Source organism: Pinus tabuliformis, chromosome 3_2 (genome assembly GCF_031772625.1).
Source record: "Pinus tabuliformis cultivar Carrire ecotype Pingquan chromosome 3_2, CPIR1, whole genome shotgun sequence".
Classification (NCBI taxonomy): Eukaryota; Viridiplantae; Streptophyta; class Pinopsida; order Pinales; family Pinaceae; genus Pinus; species Pinus tabuliformis.
Window position 1 is genome coordinate 622,046,676 of NC_142302.1, and position 22,168 is coordinate 622,068,843.

At 37.0% G+C, this 22,168-nt stretch overlaps 1 protein-coding gene across 1 annotated transcript; it reads left to right on the forward strand.

Moving 5' to 3' along the window:
• The first annotated feature begins 16,726 nt into the window (after nt 1–16,726).
• On the forward strand, nt 16,727–20,494 carry LOC149182159 (uncharacterized). The gene is made up of 2 exons (XM_089414466.1): nt 16,727–18,006; nt 18,223–20,494. Exons 1-2 carry the CDS (start codon nt 16,727–16,729, stop codon nt 20,492–20,494), a joined length of 3,552 nt encoding a protein of 1,183 aa, XP_089270592.1.
• Nucleotides 20,495–22,168: the final 1,674 nt, after the last annotated feature.

The following is a 22,168-nucleotide window of genomic DNA, read 5'->3' on the forward strand; positions in this document are numbered from 1 at the left end:
ATAATTTGTGTTTCATCAACCTATGCGATACGCTCGTCCTTTGTTGACAGCAGCAATCAATTTCAGTTTTATCCTGTTTTGATGAATGTAGTTCTGTTTACTCGGGTGACCCGGGTTCCATCCCCGGCAACGGCGGTTCATTTATTTTTCTGTTATGCGATCTGCTCATCTTTTGTTCGACAGCAGCGATCAATTTCAGTATTATCCTGTTTTGATGAATGCAGTTCTGTTTACTCATCAACTCTCACTGGCAGCTTTTCTTTTTGTTATCAAAGAGATTTCCACTCAAGATGTTGTCCTTTAACGCCTTTGTTACTGCCCAACTTTTGGATTACTTACCAATTAAGTTCATTCTCTCATAAATGCAAAGTTTATGTTAATAAGTATAAAGGATAACGAATGGAAATCTCTATATTGTAATGATACATTGCATAACCAAGATCAAATTTCTAAAGAAATTGAATTGGGTATGAAAATATGTACCAGCGTATTGTTTAGTAGATTCTTCCATACTTGTAAGTAATCACTTAGTTATTCATATCCATATTGGAGTTAGAGTTTGATGAGAAATTTCATGCATAATCATATTTGCTAAGTTGCTAAGTTATAGCAAAAGGTTTTGTTGTCCCAAATTTTTTATTAGGAATACATACCATAATTTATGGTATAGAATATTAAATTGAATAATTATCTTTATAAAATGTTTATCATGTTCATTAAAATTTATCAAATGTTTGGTTTATTTATTTAGTTTCCACGTATTAATTTAATTTAAGTCTTGTTATTATTATTCTTTAAAAGGGGATTTAGTTTAAAACTTGATATGGTATCAAAGAAGGGGTAATACTCTTACTAAAATCCAAGCACACAATCATGAAATTTGCTAAGTTTTGCAGTGACTCTCTTGTTAAAAAAAGACTATCATTGCATGGATTGAATTCTTGGCAAGGTTTAGGTAAATTACATGGGGTGAATTATGACTCTTAGAAAAGTTATTAGTCATAGAATGTACATAATGCAAGAAAATCTCTAACTCAAGACACAAAATAGTATACAATTCTATGCACAATAATACAAGGAAAGAATATATGACAACATACTCTCACAATGGAAGACAAATTGAAATAATGCTTTGGAAAGTGAAGGCTATGAAATTGTAAAACAACTTTGAGTTCTTATGCATCAATAATATGTCCCACATCAACCATCTTGAAATAAAGTTATGCACTATCATGTTTGGTGATTTTAATAGTGTGGAAACATATTTGTTTTGGTGCAATAAGATTTGTATTGACGTTACATCAATGAGGTCAACGTCAAAGTGGATCCAAACTACATTACCATGCTTTTCAATGATCTTAGACTTGAATATGGAAAATTTATAGTCAACATTCATTCAATTCACCTCTCCATCAAGTCTCCTATAGACTCCACATTTGAGTAGGTGTGTTAACAAACCATAGTTTCTCTTTGAAATTTAGCAAACTTGCTCTATAAATCAAACTAATACTAGATTTATCACTACCCCACCAATATCATTCATGAGACTCGTGATGGAAATAATATACCTAGTAATAACAATAAATGCCCACATAGGCAAGAATGGGAATGAAAAAGAATCGAAGGCTTCTATGGAAAGGTCAAAGAAGATAGATAATGTAGATAAGATCGTGAGATACAAAGAATGCCACAAGAATCATGTGACCAAGATAGGGACTCTTGAGTCTACATCTAAGGACTATAAATATTATATTATAGGATTTGGCAATACTATAATAAGATATACCTAGATTATATATATATATATATATATATATATATATATATATATATATATATATATATATAAATATAAATATATAATATTGGTTTAATCCAATATTAATATTAATTATATTAAAATATTTGTATTTATTTTAATACATTATAATGGTCACAGTCTGCCTTAATGGAAACCAAATCTGTTGACTTGAGATGAGAGTTCAGAAACTACAAAATGATAACAATTGACACTATTTTTTTATGACAACAAACATAGATTGAACTATGGGAAATAAAAGACAACATCTAGGTGGCGAAACATAATATCAAGAGTCAAATGAAGTAGCTAGAGCTGGGTCTTGAGTGCTTGTTCCAGCTAGTGTAAGGGGTTTTAATTCACATTGTAGATGGCTTTAAGGTGAGCAAGCTAAGCATCCAAACTAGCCAACCAAGAGCATTGGTATTGTTGCACACTCTTGATTTCATTCAAAGAAGATATTATATCATTGCAATATTCACGTTTCTCCTTTAGGACCTGTCCCAAGAGTGTCTTCATCATCCAATGGAGGGTGATGCAGTTCATTTATTAGCTTTGTATTTTCCTTGGTGTGTCCTAGGTTAGAAACCTAATTGGCTACCTTCTCTTGAATTTTTGAGTCAAAGTAGACTTGTTACTCACTGGTAGCCAAGGCTTGAAGTTGTCAAATTTCCTCTTGAATTGTGGCGGAGTGTAAAATGACTGTGACATCTTAGGCTTTGGCTCATGGATGACCATGATGAGCTATTGACATGGTGAAATGCACCACCAACAATTATAAGGGGATCTCCCTGGTATGATGTCCTATTTATACCTCACACCATTTTGGATAAAAACCCCATCCAATATGTGGGCCATACGACCACCACGTTTGTTGATTTCCTCTTAGGTTATGAATGAAGAGATGTTAATTTGAGGTCAAGTTTGAAATATTTGGAGTATGAATATGATTAAGTTCACATATGATAAACTTGAAATACATAATAAAATAGTATAAAAACACATCAGTAAGACCAATATGAATATGATTAAGTTCGCATATGATAAACTTGAAATACATAATAAAAGAGTATAAAATCACATCAATAAGACCAAGTATATCTCAAGAGTTGCTTTTCAGGTTCTGAGGCAAGATCCCAGTGAAATTAAATATCAATTTATTTCCTAATTGTTTCTGGCATTTGGAACCATTTCATTTTGTCAAATGAATTAGTTCTGAAAAGGGTAAATTAATGAATTATAAATATTTACAGTCAACAAAAAGAACTAATGAACTCGAGAAAGGCAGGCCTTGGTGGGTTCATGTGAGTCCAGGAAAATTGTGGTGGAATAAGGCATGCTGTAGACCAACAAAGTCTAAGGTTTTGTTGCAGACTTCACATTCCAAACATATTAACCATAACATGGCCATCAGATTGGAAAACCTTTAAACATAAATTTTACAAATAAAAAAATTGTAGACTCCAAACAAAAAACACAATTAGGTTAAAAATCAAGATATTCCCTCGAAGGGCCAGCAAAATATAGACCACGCAATGTTAAAACAAGCATCTAGTCCCTATGAGAAGGCTTCTTCTTGGCAACCAAAGCCATGGGGCCTCATGAGAGGTATTACCAGGAGTCATAAGAGTTTTTATACCTTGATGACTACTATTTGATACTCCGTGGGGTCATGGAGTGAGCACCATCATAACAAATGCAAGAGTCACCACACAAAACTCCAAATGTTGCATGGCAAAAAAATATGGTCTTTTTGTTAGCTCGCTACCTTGAAGAAAAGAGGCAAAAGTAGGGACAGTTGAGAGTCGAGACAACCAAAGTTCTAGCAGCATGATGGCTTCATACCCAATTTCTTTGTCAGTAATTGCTTCACCATTTTCTCTTTAAGTCTTAACAATGTATAACAATGTTGGCTAAGCATTGTTATCCTAGAAGGTATAAACAAATTCTTTGTGGGGCCTTCCCTCTGTTTGGACCATTTTTTAATAGTTTAACAACTTCTTAATATATGGTGGAACAATTAGGTGTGGGAAGAAAAAGATATTCCTCCATAGAGGTGAGAAAGAGGGACCTTCCCTCTATTGCAATTTTTGTAAATACAGATTGTGTGAAATTTTCCAGCATATGCAACCGCTGAAATAATGAAACCAATCCCAATCTACTATGGGGTGTAGGTGCTACTAGAATTTTTTTTATTGTCATATGTTTTTAACGTGAAGTGGAAACTGTCTTAATTTAGGCAGTTTCCAGTCATTTAAGCAAAATTGACAAAAATGTGAAGCCACTAAAAATCTTCTACTTGCAAAAAAATTGTATTTTAGGTTATTCTAAAAACACCCCAATCATATATACTTGTTGTTTCATCTGTTTAGTGACAGTTTCCATGTGATGCTTCCATTTTCAAACCTTAAAAATAGTTAAATATTTATTAATCTAAACCTCAATAAAATTGATGTTAAGGTATCTTACTCAAATATTCTGAAGCTTGCACCCTGATCGGGGTGTGTGCCGAAGGATGGAAGTTTTTGCAGATAGTAATGCTAAGTAAAGGAGAGGTATGTCCCACCACCCACCACACGCTCAAAGCGATGGGTGTGGTCGCCCTTGGCATGAGTACATGCAAGGGTGGTGGGAAAGGCGACATAGATGGCAAGGGCGAAGTGAGATGCATAGTAATTAAGGTTAGACAGCTGCGTAAGAATTGTAATTTGGTTTGTGGAATAAGGATCTAGAAAAACAGAGAAGGAAGGCGACACCAACAATGACAACAACCTTAGAGTGGAAACGGATATGTATCTTGGCTCTTCGCCTCCTTTGTAATGTTGACCTAGTTTGATTCTTTTTGGGGGGAGAGGGAGATACCTGGGAAGGGAAATTGGGGGAAATGTAGGGGAAATTGGTGGAGGCATCACACTGTATTAGTCTGGCTTCGTGTCTTTGTTTTGAGACTGTCGGGATTTGATTTGGCATGTGGCTATGAGGAACTTACTATGGGTGGAACTGGGATCCCGGGCTTTGCATACTGTGGGATGAGAGGGTCTGGTTGCGGGGGATGGGTAGGTATTCACTCGTCATTGGAGGTGGAGGGTAGCAAAGGGCAACTAACATGTTGGGTTGGCAGATGGACCAGTGGTTGCAACCACGAAAAGCTATGGGGAACTAGGAATAATAACCACGCTAAGAAACCAGCTAGGATCCCTGTGGGGGAGGACGGGCATGACAAGGGAAGAGGAATGGCTCTGGCTTACTGGGAAGAGGGGAATGGGATGGCACACCATGGAAGAAAATTGGTCGGGCTGAAGCTAAGCCCATTTGCATGGCCTCGGTAGGGGCCTGTCAACCACACTGGGTATGTGAGGCAACGGAGAGGGAGGAGTGAAAATCTAGAAGGGATATGGAGTCTGGCCATGTCTCAAGACTGGCCCACCACCCACCCTACCCCATATTCTTCTCGTAAATGGGCCAAGACAAAGAACAGGGAGAATGTCGACATTAACAACCCCATCCAGGATAGTAATATGCTACAATGCTTGCTGATAACATCTCTTTCTTGTGAACAGGTATCGAACCGTGTTGATATGGCTCAGCCAGCAAGAGGATGGGATCGTGGAAGACGAGGTCAGGAGCCTGGAAAGGATAAGGACTTGAGCACATCGGAACCCTGCAAAGGAAGGAAATCAATGGAGCATCTTATCAGTGAAGCAGTTGCGACATACTGAAAAGGAACAAATGAAGGCATTCAAAATTTGTTAGAAGAATGGGAGAAGAAATCAAGCAGGGCAATGAGACAGAGGAGGAGATGGAGAATTGGAGGACATTAGTCCCGGACCCTAAGAATACCAAAGGAAGGATAACCTAATTCAAGCAGACTTTATACCACTACTGGCTAATGAAAAGCGTGTTGGGGAAGTCCATGGAACGGATCTCGGTGGGGATGGAACTCTCTCTCCAAGGCATGTCGAGTTACAAATAGGATCTATAGAGAATCCAGTTCCAACTCCACAAGCAGGACATTAGATTGGACAGAATTCAAAGGCACATCCCATGCATCATAGAATTAACTAATATGCCTAGAGAAACTATCAAGGATCCGACACATGTGGAATCGGCATTGAAAGAGCAGAAGGGATAGTTAGTTTACCTTGTTTCTTTTTGTTTTATATGCAGTTAGAATTTACTTTACGTCATGTATGTTTAAGGATAGCTAGACATATAGAGTCTGGTCATGAAACAAAGACATAGTTAGCTTGGTTAGAAATATTGAAATTTTATTTTTTTTGGATGGCTTACAATGATGATAGGAGGCCAACAAACTTGGTTTCCCACTCAACAAGTGAAGGCCACCTAGCCAACCTATGTGGTGTAAATTTGCCGATTATAAATAGAAAATGAAAGGTCCTGCCAAGCTTAACAAAATAAAAAAATTCTGAAGCTTGCAACCTAATCTAACCTAATGAATGGAGTTCCAAGTGATGTGTCCATGAAAACTCAGGCAAGTTATTACTGAATACTAAAAGCATGAGCATTTAAGATGCCCACCTAAAATGCATAACACTATATCCCTCAATTCATGTCCTAGAAATGCTAATGGAATTAGAAAAGAGGAAGCAATTGGAAAGGATAAATTTGAAGATCAGTATCACAAGGATTTCTATATACATTTATAATTTCAATCATTTTACAAATCTGGTATAATAATTATATTATATACATATATATTATTATTATTATTATTATTATTATTATATATATATATATATAGAATTAATACAAAATATACTATTATAAATTATATATATTTTTATACTATATATATTTGGATCATGTATTGTGTCATGAAGCAATAGTTGTTTCTTTGTCTTCCACTCAACCTGAGTACAAGACCTTATATAGTGCAACTTGTGAAGCAATTTGGCTACAAATAATTCTCGAATACACAGGAGAAAAAAAGGAAGGACAAACAATCATCAAGTGTGACAAACAAAGCTTTATCAAACTGGCAAACAACCTAGCCTATCATGCAAGATCAAAACACATAGAGACTCAACATCATTTTGTACGAGAAAAAATGAAATACATTTGATCTATTGTAATACAAATGATAATGTGGCAAACAAGATCAAGTAGAAGTTTAAACAGAAGAAGTGATACTTTGGATCTGTGAATCTGAAGCAAGGGAAAGGCGCCCCCAAACCACAGAATAAAGGAGAAAGCCAAGGTGGGGCAACCTAGGACGACCGGTCAAAGACGTAAGAAAAGAAAAATTCCACGAAGGGAATGAAGGACACGAGAAAGTGGTGTGAGTTCCATAAGAGCCCCACTCACAACACGAGTGACTGTCGAGCCAAGAAGTCACTGGTGCCTAATATGAAGGCTTCCGAATCAGGTGCATATTCCGACTCTGAGTCAGAACCCAGCAAGAGGAATAACAAAGGGAAGCAAATTATTGATGTGGAGCCCAGTGCCACCATTTCCACCACCAAGATCCATAAGAATATCGGGAGATCGAGAGGAAGGGAAGTGCCTCTTCCACTCAAAGATGTGGGTGAAATGGTTCTCCACTGCAATTTATTGTCGACAAAAGAGCCAAAAAAACCTATAATTTATATTGATATTAATATATAAATATTATATTACTAATTACTATTACTATACGAATATATATAACAATAATAATATTATATATATTTATATTATATTAATATATTATATATTAATATATATTATTATAATATAATTATATATATAATTCTAGATATTATATAAATATGTTAAATATATATTAAAAAAACAGTTTTTAGTGGTCCAATCTCATCAAAGTTTTTATCATGGTTTAATATTTAATAGGCTATAAAATAGGATGTAAAAAGTGAATTGAAACATGTTGAACCAAAACTTTAGATTTAATCATTTGAAACTTTGGATTTAGTTATTTGAGGACTAAATATCCATGTGCATATCGATGAAAATCGATTATTATAATCCCTGTTGCATTAGGGCAGGGACTAACAAGAAGAGTAGAGCATTAAAGAATGAAGAGGAGTAATTTGACTCAACTAAACAAAAGAATTTTGGTTTCAACTTTAATGTTGAAAAAATCAAGAGATGGACTAATAAACCAACATGAACCCAGAGGAATGATTTGATTCAAATAAACAAAACAAGAAGAGTAGAGCATTAAAGAATGAATAGGAGTAATTTGAATCAAATAAACAAAAGAAGAGTGGTTTCAAATTTAATGTTGAAAACATCAAGAGATGGACTAATACAAATTATTGTGGCATAGCCTTTGGACCGTCTCTAGCTGATTGGGAAGAGGTATGATGGACTCTAAAAAAAGCTCAACAAATCAAAAAAACTAAAAAGTAGGGTGTAAAAAAGCAGCTAGTAAAAAAAGACTTAAGTAGAGAGTAAAAAGGTAGTGGTGGACACATATGATGATGGGCACTTTTTGTCGATCACACCATCAATATGTCCATACTTCACAAATTTATTTGTAAACATGTAGTTGGCCCTATCCATATCATTTTCAACACGCTCAATGGGATGCCATGTTCTTTCATATATTATCTGGGTCACGTTGCTCTTATGATATATAATTTCTTATTCTTGAATCTCAACATCAATAACCAGCTACTGACATAGAGGCGCAAGCAGGGTTGGAATTTCAAAACAGACCCACCTATCAAATTTGATGGTTTTCACACCTCTCCAAGCCGTTTTCACAACTTCAACGAGGAACCTTTATGGTTTTGTAAATCTTTAAACTATTTTTGACAGAAAAATCACCCCGTGACAAGAAATTTTTCTGTCGAATTCCATGCCTACCTGTCTATATATATATATATATATATATATATATATATATATATATATATATATATATATATATATATATATATATATATAGATATATAGATATATATATATAATTTATAATAATAGTTATAATATTATTAATTAATATTAAAATATATGTCTCAGGAATAGGAATAATTATCATGATAATATTATATATAATTTAATATTATATATATTATAATAAATTTTTCAGGTATAATTATTTTTGTACTCGCGTAAATCATTTGAAGCTTGGTAGAATGGACTTGTGATAAGAAGACTAAATTGCTTAGAATTAATTTGCAGGTGATTAACCACGATGTGGAGGAATCCTTGATAAACAAAGTGATGAGAGTGACCTCTAAGTTCTTTGAGATGCCCTTGGAAGAAAGGAACAAATTTGTTTCCGAGGACATGATGAAGGTAGTGAGATACAACACCAGTTTCAATCATCTTAAAGATGGAGTGTTCTGCTGGAGAGATTTTCTGAAGCACGATTGTCATCCCCTCGACAAAATGTTTCCACTATGGCCTTCAAATCCCTCTGATTATCAGTGAGTCTCTTTGAAAATTGAACAAGTCACCCTATGAATGAAGTTGATAGTATGTACTAATTTGAATGAGCACGATAAACTGTAGGAGCATGATGTCAGCATACAACCAAAAGGTGAGGTGTTTAGGTTTGAGGATAATGAGCGCAATAATGGAGAGCCTCGGATTGTCCCACAACAAATATGTTGTAGAAAATGGTTTTCATGACAAGGGCAACCAACTCATGGTTCTCAATTACTATCCTGCTTGTCCGAAACCCGAACTTACCTTGGGCATACCACCACATTCAGATTATGGGTGCATTATCGTTCTTTCCTAGGATTCTGTTGGAGGCTTTCTCAAACCAGAATATTATTACATATTAATATTATCACCCTTATTATATCAATATCTTATATATTTTTTGTTTTCCAGTACCTTAGGGTTTACAGTCTTTAGTGGTTGGCTCCTTCATTATCGACATTGAGAATACATCAGCGTCTCCTGATTGATAGATTCTTTCAAGTGTTCAACCTCAACACATTTATTTTCCCTTGTTAGATTGTACTCGGGTACCTTGACACTCATTATTATTATTGATGATTTGTCTTGCATTTGTTAATGGTATACATCAATGAATGGTAATCAAACGATTTGTCACATGATATATTATATATATACCATATATAATATTAAATTATAATATATAAATATATATTAATAATATATATAATAATAATTGGTATATTATATATATATATAATTTATTATATTAATAATACTAGTATATAATTAATATTATTATATATTTTTAATAATGTTATAGTTATATTAATATATCCTACCACATATATATATATATATATGGGGTAGAATATATTAATATAACTATAGCATTATTAAAAATATATAATAATATTAATTATATACTAGTATTATTAATATAATAAATTATATATATATATATATATATATATATATATATATATATATATATATATATATATATATATATTCAAATTGGATCGTCTATTATATAACTATACTAATATATTTAAGTTAGCAATAATTCATAAACAATTCATAATCCAAAGTATAAAGAATTTCTGAATGTATTATAAAGCAATAATAATTCATAAATCTACACCATAAAATTCAGAAAAAATTAGGTCAATTGAGAGCAATTAAAATATCTCGGCAACGAGACTATTAAGAAAAGTTCACTTTAAACTAGAATAAAATCTATGTATACGTAGTTAATAAAATTTTAGACTTGAGATTCTAGCTAATGTGTTTCATTATATTATAATATTATATTCCTGGATATATATATATATATATATATATATATATATATATATGTGTGTGTGTGTGTGTGTGTGTGTGTGGAGATATATAATATATTATAATATATATAATATATTGATATTGCCCCACTGAATTTTTGTGATGTTCTTTTAGGACAACCCTATATGTGGAAATGTCATCTTATTTATTGGTCAAAACCTCATAGTATCATTGTTACTCTAGGATTTCAACTTACAAGATACCAAATTTAGTTGTAACTATTATAATTTCATAATCTTAGTTGCACAGTACTGGAAGCTAATCTCTTAGACTACCACATTCATCTACTTCATACTTTGGTCAAAGGGTGTACAAAAGGTTACCTTGACCACCATAACTTCAACACAACTATAACAAAATTCTCCACAACTCTATTGGCCATACTTTTTCAAGTGTGCTTAGATTTCGAGCAAATAGCCCCTATTGATGTAACTCTTCCTACATACAAACAATCAATCAATCAATCAATATATATATATAGTATGCCCCTATTGATGTAACTCTTCCTACATACAAACAATCAATCAATCAATATATATATATATATATATATATATATATATATATATATATATATATATATATATATATATATATATATATATAGATATATATATATATATAGATATAGATATACATATTGTATTATATGATAATTAGTATTATTAATATTCTTTTAATAATATATGTGTGTGTGGGGGGGAGGGGGGTTATTAAATAATTAATATTAATTCTTTGGTATTATAATTGATAATGTTTAAATTATGATATTGGACCACTAAAAACTATTTTTTCCAATATTCAATATTTGCAACAAAGCACGGTTTCCCATAGACGTTGGAATAGTCCATATCAAATGATTATATGACAAGTCAATCCATTGAAGATGTATGTTATTACACAAATCCTTTGGAATGGAACCCTTGAGAACATTAAAACTAAGGTCGAGCATTCATAGTGTTTTAAACTACCCAAACTCAGGGGGAATTCTTCTAGCCAAGGCATTATAGGAAATATTTAAAGTTTGCAATAGGCGAGGAAAGTGGGTGCCATTCAATCGTTACGAGGGAGTATAATGGAAAGAGTTCTTTTTGTGTTTGGTCTAGACAAACCACCCTTCCACCAACACACATTATCTAAGCTTTCAACAGTACAAAGTGAGAGTGATCCATAAGGACCACACATGAGAATAATTATTTGAAATCACAATCATTCAAATTTTGTTAGTCGCATATTGGTAAAAAATAAACAGAGAAAAGGGGCTTACTAGACGTTCATTGAAATTTAATCTTGTAGACCAATGATGGATTCAATTTTTGATAAAAGAAAGTGAAAAACTGGGAAATATAAATTGGAAAAATAAAAGAAAAGGAGAAAAGGGGCCTATTGGGAAAAAGAAAACAATGCACGCTGAAAATTCTTCCAGACGTTCATTGAAATTTAATCCTGCAGACAATGATGGATTTGATTTTTAGAAAAAAAAAGAAATTGGGAAATTGGGAAACAGAAATTGGAAAAGGAAAAGAAAAACTGGATTTGATGATTGATTTGATGTTGGGAAAAAGAAAGGGGAAATTATAAAAGGAGAAGAAAAATGTATTTGATGGTTGATCAGGAGAAGAAAATAGGAAATTGGAAATAGAAATCAGTAAAATAAAAAAAAAATTGGGTCATTTGACTCCGACTCCAAACATAATTCCAGGAACTTATTGACTTGACATGGGAAAAGAGGGGAGACCACTACCAAGAATTATATAATTATAATTATACTAATATAATTATATAATTAATATGTTAGCATAATTATAATTATAATCATTATAATAGTATATATTATCATTATAACATCAGACCTCGAAGTTTTCTAGTTGAGGTTGGAGTAACGAGAGGCAAGGAACCACAATGTTGAGATGTTGAGATGATGTGGTCTAGTGGGATCCACCTTAAGAACCAAGTATAATGGAGTGAAGTTGGATGTCTTGAACCTTCAAGCCTTGGTATTTTCCGCTAAAATCGGAATAAAGGGAATCAAGGAGAGGTCAATGTTGAGGAGCTAATCTGAACATGGTTCCAGGGTGGGAACCCTACCACAAAGAGACAAACCACCATTTCCTCTCCTTAGTGATTATTGCATGCTATGGGAAATTGTGTCAGTATGATGTGGATCGAGAACTGTGCGCCTTGCTAAGATGATGTTTCTAGGTCATGTTAGCCTAACAGATTCCACGTGGGTGCCACATGGACAATGTGATGACATGGCTTCTCGTAATAGGTCGAACTTGAATGAGCATAAATTTTGATTTGGACTCGAATTGAGATAAATATTATATCATTGGAAAGTTGTTGACAAGCTGAGAATGATGGTGGATCATAATTAAATTCCACATAATGCAAATAAGAAGTTTTTTGCAACCCCATCTTCAGAACTATCTTTTGAGAGCAAGTATAGAATGCAACTGCTCCCATAGATCGAGAATCCTTAATGGGGTGGAAGGGAGGGTGGTTACAAGCACAATATGCCTAACATACCATGGTTTAGGTTTCATAAATGTGCGGATTGGGATATTGATATCATGGTGACTTTCTTTGAATTTATTGAATGATTCTACTTGAGTCATCTCCAATAAATGTTTGACACACCGATCATATTGACCTTATGATATTTGTTGCCACATCACATTTCTTTTATTTTTTAAATCATGAGAATCTGTCACGTAATACTCACGCACCATGTCTTTAATGTCTTTTGGAAGTATATCGTTGTATGGTTGCCTACGAATAATGACCTTATAAGAAAGTTCATCATTCTCATCTAACTGCAATCTAAAATTTATATGCTTGCATAATGTTTTGGCATGGTTCTCAAAAAAAATCCCATGTGTGCCACCAAATATTTTGTTGTAGTCATTGGTTAAACACCAATTGCTTATATTTCTCTATGTGCAAATTGATTTCAAATGATCATGATTTTCCAAAATCTTTCATTGAATTATTTAAGATTTTCGATACATCTTGTTTTTACTTTTGTCTATTTTCTTAAATTTTTTAACACCCAATAATGAAACATCTTCTCTTAAACTCTTAGACATTATCGAACCAAGTTTCAGTATGATCAAAGTCACATTGAAGATGCCCCTCTACGTGGGTTAGCCTTGCATCGAACTTATCCATGATCTAAAATTTGATCATCTTAACAAGGCTCACAGTTCTCAATCAAAATTTTTGTGTCTAAAATGCTTAATGTTCATATTATTTAAGGTATTATTATTAATATTGATACCATTCCCACTCCTAATTACTTTTGAAATCTTAGATAAAGCACTTGTATATTAAAAAAAACATCATTCACATATACATATATATAGATTAAATAATTTATTCAATTCTAAAATTAATTAAATGCTTACAATAAACTGTAAACATGTGTAAATTTTATGATGTATATAATAAATAACTTACAAATACACATGCTTGGGTCTATTTCTCTCTATAAAGTATATTTGTTTTAGTCACTTTGCTTTAAAACGATATTTGCATCCATATTAAATTGCAAATCTTTACCTACAATATCATGACTTCACTTCCATCGATATTAAGATGTAAAGTATATTTCTTTCATTCATTTTGCTTTCCAACGATATTGCATCAATGTTAAAATGCAAATCTTTATCTTCATGACTTCATTTTTATTTACATTATAACTGCATCTCCATTTTATTTTCTCGTTTTTGGGATATATTATATATCTCTTTTAAATTTCATTATGATATCAATCTAACATTATTATTTATCATAAATTATCACTTTATATATAGAATACATTATATAATATTACTAAAATTTATATATATTATAATATTAATATTAATATATATTATTATTATTAGTATATATATTATTATATTAATATGTATAACTAAATATATTAAATATATATTATAGGATATAAGTGGTTGATCACGAAACTGAAGGCGATGGCGTCCGTGCGAACTAGGGTTAGAGAGGGCTTCGGTTAGGGTATCAGGGTTTCTGCAGTCAGAGCTTGAACCTACCGGCGCCGCATCCGTCAACCCTGTTTCCGTTTTCACCTTAACCGCGAGCTACAGGAACGCTAGCTGGTAACTTCTTGGAGTTCTGAGCCCCGACCCGAGACTAACGGCGCGTCCTGTGACGAAGATTCAACAGCTGCACGGACCGTTTCTCTCCTCAACCGCAACTGTCGTTTTCCCCGGTTGTTTCTCCGTTCCGAGGTGTCTGCAGATACTAAGAGCAGCTGGCAATGGAGGGCATTGAGGCCATCGATTATTCCGCGGACCCATTGGAGGGGGTCTCCATCTGGCGCACCCCAGTGAATACATCTGGAGGTATGTACAGCTCAGATTTACCTGTTCAATTTCCGTCGTTTCCGTTTAGTGAACTGCATTCTCACCCCCCGGTCATCCTCCCGGACGACCCGCCGACTTGGCCTGCGCTTTCCACGCCTCCGCACTCCCCTGCTACCCTAGGGTTTGTATCGAGCTGCATCTCCTCTAACCCTGGGTCGCTCCCTCTGGTCACGGGCTCTTTACCCTTTCATTATCAAAACCCCTCGCTTCCCGGACCCTCCATCGGATTTCCTGTCTCCATCGGGCACTCTTCCGGCAGTTTCACCGCGGTTCCTCCTCTCACCGGCCCCCCATTGTCCTCTGATCCTCCCAGCCCCTCCCATCCGCCCAGATTTCAAGCATCGCAGCAAGTTATCCCCCCTTCATCTGGACACCCCATCCGCCAGCCCCCTCCTCGGGGCCCTAAGCGCAAATACAAGTGCTTCAAATCACGGGAGGAAAACGTATTTCTCCGACTGGAAGAAGACATCCGCTGGGGTGAGGCCATGGATTTCGCTGATCGTGTTCTGGTCAGTCGCATTAGGGGCCGGAACTAAACGGCTGCACGTTTGAAACAATGGGCAACAGAAGTCTGGGGTCAACACTTGGTGGATATCCCATTTGTGCAGACCTTCGTGCGGGGATGGTTCGCTCTACGGTTCGCGCGTGCAAACCATACAAACTGGGTCCTTTCATCATATTGGCATTTTGACCACGCTCTGGTGCTACTGAAGAGATGGACGCCCTTATTCGACCCTGAGACGGAGCAAATCGGCATTGGACCCGTATGGATTCGGTTACCTGGGCTTCCACTCCAGTACTGGTCTGAGGACATATTCAAGAGGATTGGTAATGCCATCGGCGGATATATGGGTTACGACAAATCCTACCAGCAGACGGGAATGATGGCCTACGCCAGAATACTCATTAATCTGGACACAAGAGGTGGTCTACTGGAATATATCACAATTCAGTGGAGGGATACTGAACGCAAGCAAATCATTGATTACGAAGGAGTACCATACAGATGCCGCAGATGCCACCAAGTTGGCCATCTTTACAGAGATTGCCCACTCCTCAAGAAATCTGTTCCGAATGGCACTGAGGAAGCTATCCCACAGCCGCAGAATATTCCCCCTGAGTCTCAGCCCACGCAGACTGAAGAGGAGCCGGACCGCCCTCAGATCGTGGAGGAGCCAGAGTCTAATGGGGCACCTGTAAATGCTGGGGATCCTTCTGATCCGCCCACGGCCTCATCACCCCGACAGCCGGCACCTGATCGAGAGGACTTGGAGCAATCGGGTAAGTACACTTTCGTTTCTCCATCTTCTTCTCCTTCATGCATGACAATGGGCATATCATCTCTTTGCACTGCATCTGCACCCATCATTTCACCTATTCCCTCGGCATCCCCTGCATCACCCCCTCTGAATAATCACACCCGCCACTCACTCACTTGCACCCTTCCACTTCCTTCACCAGTGGCACCACCATCCAGAATCACTTCGACTCTGGCCTCACTCTCTCTCAATTCATCTCCGTCTCCACCTCGGTACTCCCTCCGCCCCCGCATGAAGGACAGGGGTCCAGATGCTGTTGGCTTCGATTTGACCCATATGCCTATGTACCTCAAGAACTCCAGAGGCAGACCCTCCCGCATTACCAAGGCTAGGCATACCACTGATGAAGAAGTCACCCAAGGGCGACAGCAGACTATTCTCCGGGCCCTTAGAGTGAGGAACGGCCCAGCCCCCCTTCCCCAATGAAGTTTCTCTCTTTCAACTGTCGTGGGTTTGCTAGTTCAGCCAAAAAACTAGCACTTAGGAGATTACTCCTAACATCTCAGATGGACTTCATTCTTCTTCAAGAAACCCTCTGTCAAGCAGAACCCCTCATCCACACTCTCACAGCCTGGCTCCCTTCCTGGACCTTCCATGCTTTGGATGCGTCTGGTCGATCTGGGGGTATGGCCATTGGGGTAAATAACAAAATTGCGGAGATCAAGAATACATTTGGAGGAAGAGGGTTTATTGGCCTTGATATCTGTGCCCATTCAGTTGTTAATGACATCAGGATTATCAATGTTTATGGCCCTTGCACAGACCGTGCAAATTATTGGAGCTCATTACTTGCATCTGAGCTGTTCCAGGCTGATAACATCATTCTTGGAGGAGATTTCAATTTCTCGCTTGGATATAGTGAGTCATGGGGGCACTTAGCCCAGGTTGACACCCTCACTGATACTATCTCCAGCCTGCTAGAGGACCATCACTGGGTAGATATACCGTCTGCCAAGCTCCAATTCACATGGACCAACAACAGAAGTGGGAACCAAAGCCTGGCTAGAAGACTGGACAGATTCCTTATTAAGGAACCCCTAGTGAATGCTCTCCCTAGAGTTAGGCAGTGGGTTGGAACGGGAGGCATTTCAGATCATCGGCCGATCTACTTGGAAGCTGAAGACCTAACCCATAAGATTAAGAGTCCCTTTAAATTCAATGCCTCTTGGTTACAAGATCCTTCATACATTCATTTGGTGCATAATTACTGGCAATCCAATGCCATCAGAGAAGGAGAGGATATATCTGTGGGATTCGTTAGAAAACTCACAGAACTTAAACAGATCACTAAAAACTGGGCTCACAAAAAACGCCTTCAGGACAATCAGACTATAAAAGAGGCTGAAAGGGTCATTGCTGAGTTTGAGGAATCATCAGATGGGACCTTCCCCTCCCCTGAAAGAAAGGAGAACTTCACCTCCCTTATTGCTAAACGAACTCAAATCCTGAAGGAAAGGGAAGAGAGCTGGAGACTTCGAAGTAGAGCTATATGGCTCACTGAAGGAGATGCAAATACTAAATTTTATCACAAATTTGCTAATGGCTGCAAAGTTATTAACACCATTTGGGAATTAAAGAATGATCAAGGGATCACGGTCTCCTCTCAGCGGAATCTAGCCAGGTTGGCCACAGAACATTTTAGAGGCATATACAAGGCAGCTGAAGAAGCTAATACCATGGAAGTCATGAGGGTAGCCGAGCTCTTTCCCAGATATATTGAACAAGAAGATGCCAAGGAACTGCAGAAAGAAGTGACGATGGCAGAATTAGAAGCTACCCTGAAATGGTTCAAAAAAGATAAGAGCCCTGGTCCTGACGGATGGACCATTGAATTTTATCTTGCTTTTTTTGATCTCTTGGGCGATGATCTCCTGAATATAGTTGAAGACAGCAGAAGAAGAGGATGTATCTCCTCAACGATCAAAACAACATTCATAGCTCTTATCCCTAAAACAAATGCCCCCGATACTTTTGATGACTTCCGGCCTATATCACTCTGCAGCTGCCTCTATAAGATTATTGCCAAGACTATTGCCAATCGTCTCAAGCCCATCCTGTCGCATCATATATCTGTTGAACAGTTTGCATTCCTGCACCATAGACAGATCCATGAGGCCATTGCTACCACTCAAGAGCTCATGCACACTATGCAGATCAAAAAACAAAAAGGAATGATCCTCAAGGTGGATCTGTCCAAGGCCTTTGACAGAACAAATTGGCTATACTTACGGCTACTGCTTACTCACCTGGGCTTCCCTTATGAATTCATCAAATGGACCATGAGCTGTATTACTGATGTATCCTATAGCGTTTTGCTAAATGGGGAAGCATCCTCTTTCTTCACATCAGAGAGAGGACTCAGACAGGGATGTCCTCTCTCCCCTCTGTTGTTTTTACTCATAATGGAAGGATTGAGTAGAATTATATCATCTGCACGAGAAAGACACCAGTTATCTGGTATCAAACTCGCAGACCATCTTTTCCTCACACATCTTTTATTTGTAGATGATATACTTATCTTCCTGAATGGCAGCATTGGAGACTCCACGACTCTCCATAACTCATTTCTTCTTTTTCAACATGCTACTGGTATGAAGATTAATGTACATAAATCCACCATTACTACCTTTGGATGCACTATCAATGAAATTGCATATGCCAATCAGCGATTTCCATACAACAACTTGACCTTATCAGAAGGTATTAAATATCTTGGTTTCAGACTGAAACCTAATGGATACAGAATAGCTGATTGGTTATGGCTTATTGCCAAGGTGGAAAAGAGACTTCAAGTTTGGTATCACCGATACCTTTCTCGAGCTGGCAGACTGATATTGATAAAAGTTGTGATTGAAGCCACTCCAGTATACTGGATGGCTCTTACATGGATTCCCAGGGGTATACTCAACAGATTACAGCACATTTGCAGCAAATTTTTATGGAAGGGCCACCAGCCTGGCAGAATCTTTGCCTGGGTGAAGTGGGATACTATTGCAAAACCCAAACGCTGGGGGGGTTGGGGCATCAAAAGGCTTGACCTATTTTCAAGAGCTCTGGCTGCCAAACTTGGATGGAAACTTCTCACATCTGAAGGTCTCTGGACCAGAGTAGCATATGCAAAATACATCAGACCTATGAATGTGTTGGATTGGTTATGCAGTCAACAGAGAAATAATCACAACAATTCCATCATATGGAAGGCTGTCATTGGCACACTTCCCTTATTACGAGAAGAACTAACTTGGCGCATCAAGGCGGGTAATGCAGTCCGTATAGGTCTGGACCCTTGGGTTGGATGTGGGAATACCCACAGACTATCAGAGGGCCTCATTGAACATCTTAATGGCAGAGGCATCACACACATCATGCATATTGGTGACCCAGCAAACTCAACCTTCCTCCAGCAAGCCTGGACCAGCGCACAAGCCTTAGATATTCCGGCTCAGTGGCATGAGGAATGGGCTGAGTACACGGACGCACTCACACAGGCGCACATCAGACTCATTGATGGACCCGATGAAATCATATGGGCATATGCAAAGCATGGTGCATACACCCCGAAGCTTGGCTACCTGAAGCTCATGGAGTCACATAAGCCTCATATTATCCAACCCACATGGAAGACTTTATGGAAACTCAGATCTGCTCCTCGTACTCGACTGCTCATGTGGAACATTATCTTTGACAAAGTACCTACGGGCACCAATCTTATGAAACGATCCTTCTATGGACCCTTCCGCTGCCATCTCTGTCACCAGGAGGAAGAAAGTACTTTACACTTATTTCTGAATTGCAGCATTACATCACAATTTTGGCGCGACCTCTCCTCTCAACTCCCGCAATTGAAAATCTGGCATGGTCAAAGTATTATGGAGGCATGGGTGAACTGGAACCAAGAACACACTGGAAAAGCCATCAATATTCCGCTTCTTGTATGCTGGGCAATCTGGATTGCCCGGAATCAGGCCATTTTTAACCTCAGAGCCCCCCACTGGCCTACCATCCTACTCCACACCATTGTTGATTTCAACATGATTCCTGATGAAGCTCACACAGGTCCTGTTCGCATCATTAAACAATTAGATATTGACAAAACCAAACCGTGGGCATTTTTTGACGGTTCTGCACAAGAGACGGGCTGTGGGGGAGGCGCAGTTCTATATCTCAATGAAACACACTGCATCAAACTTCAAATAAACCTTGGCAGAGGCACAAACAACTATGCTGAACTCTGCACTGCCAAGCACCTTATACACTATGCCATTCAAAAATAATGCAGACACCTCCAACTGTTTGGTGACTCTAAAATTGTTTGCAATTGGCTGTCTGATGCATCTCACTGTCATGCATTTTCATTGAGGCACATATTAGATGAGGCAAAGAGGCTGATTACATCATTTGAATCTTTTGCTTGTCGTCATATCTACAGGGAACAAAACACCATTGCAGATCAACTCTCCAAAGAGGCAACGCACAGACAAGGAGACAATTGGCTGATACAGGAGGAGATTGAAGGGTCTTACTACCAGCATTATCATAGACCCTTTGATGATCGGATGGACAACGGGCTATAAAAGCCCACCCACAGATTTCCACTTGCTTATTTTTGTCTATAAATGTATATAACTCTATATATTTACTGCACTTTAATTTTGATATATATGGCTCTCTGCGTAGAGCAATGGACTCCTATTTTGAACTCTGTTAGTGAACAGCTATTGAACAGTTCCCTGCAAGGAGACAACATGTTCAAATTTTGTTTATATAGTACTACAGACTGATCATGGTAGGCACAGCTGCCTGTACTTGAATGCTTCGGCATATACAAAATGTAATTTCTTAACTTTAATAGAAATTACGACTTTTTCCCAAGGGAAAAAAAAAAGGATATAAGTGGTTGGTAAGACAGAAATGAATAATGAAAAAGACTATAAAACAAGACAAATATGATATTGATTTCATAATATATAGGGAATTAAGCAAGAGAATCTCTTTAATCTTTATCTTGTTGATTTCTCATAAGATATTATATGTCACACATATGCATATAAGCCACCCTAGAGGTGGTGGCATGAAACCCGAGGGATTGATGGGGGCAGTAAAGGGGCACACCACTTGGGTGCAATCTGATAGGGGCGTGAGTCTATATGTTGGAGGCCGTTGGGGTTTTGTACCTTGGCCTGCGAAAGGTATTGGGTATGTACCTGATGATGGATAAGTAGATGCCCCATAAATTCAAGACCTCATCTACCAATACAAATATGTATTGATTCAATTTGCATGCATTATTTTTTTGTTATGAATATATGAATTATGAATCGAAATTCTTAGGAATAGAAGACTTGTTTTATAGATATGAATATACTATGTTTGTTTATTGGTTGGATAATGTAGGTGTACATTAAGCAACTACGACCGTTGGGAGACATTTTACACCAGTGGAATAGATTATGGGACATGAAGAGAATACTAATGAAGACCAAGGATTTAATAACAAGATGTTTATTGTTGAAGGCAAAGGAACACCAAGGACAGTTTTATTCTAATGGGAATGGGAATGTAACATACCTAGTTCCACCCCTGAATGATTAAGGTAATAATCAAGAAATGATATGTGCAGAAGGTCGAAGAGCATATGAAACAGGTTTGAGACCGTAATATTTAGGATGGTGAGTTGAATTTATTTTGCAAGCTTGTGTGCCTATGTATTTATGTTTATAGATTTAGGGAGCTAGTATGCCCAGGTATATATATGTCGTTTTGGCTAAGTGTCTGGAGGGTCGATATTGTAAGTTCAATGTAAATTGTTGTACATATATTTTAAAAATAAAATAGACTGATTGTGGAGTCCACTCCACAATAGAGAATATGTGAGTGCAATGCAAATCCATGATGGCAAAGGCAACAATTTGATGTGTTCAGTGTTGGAATAAAAGGGCACCTAGAGC

Bases quoted from the DNA above. Each gene is read 5' to 3' on its own strand.
- LOC149182159 (XM_089414466.1), top strand. From the start codon at position 16,727: ATGGACTTCATTCTTCTTCAAGAAACCCTCTGTCAAGCAGAACCCCTC. The intron at 18,007-18,222 runs GTTCAAAAAAGA...ATCACTCTGCAG, and splicing joins TTAGAAGCTACCCTGAAATG to CTGCCTCTATAAGATTATTG.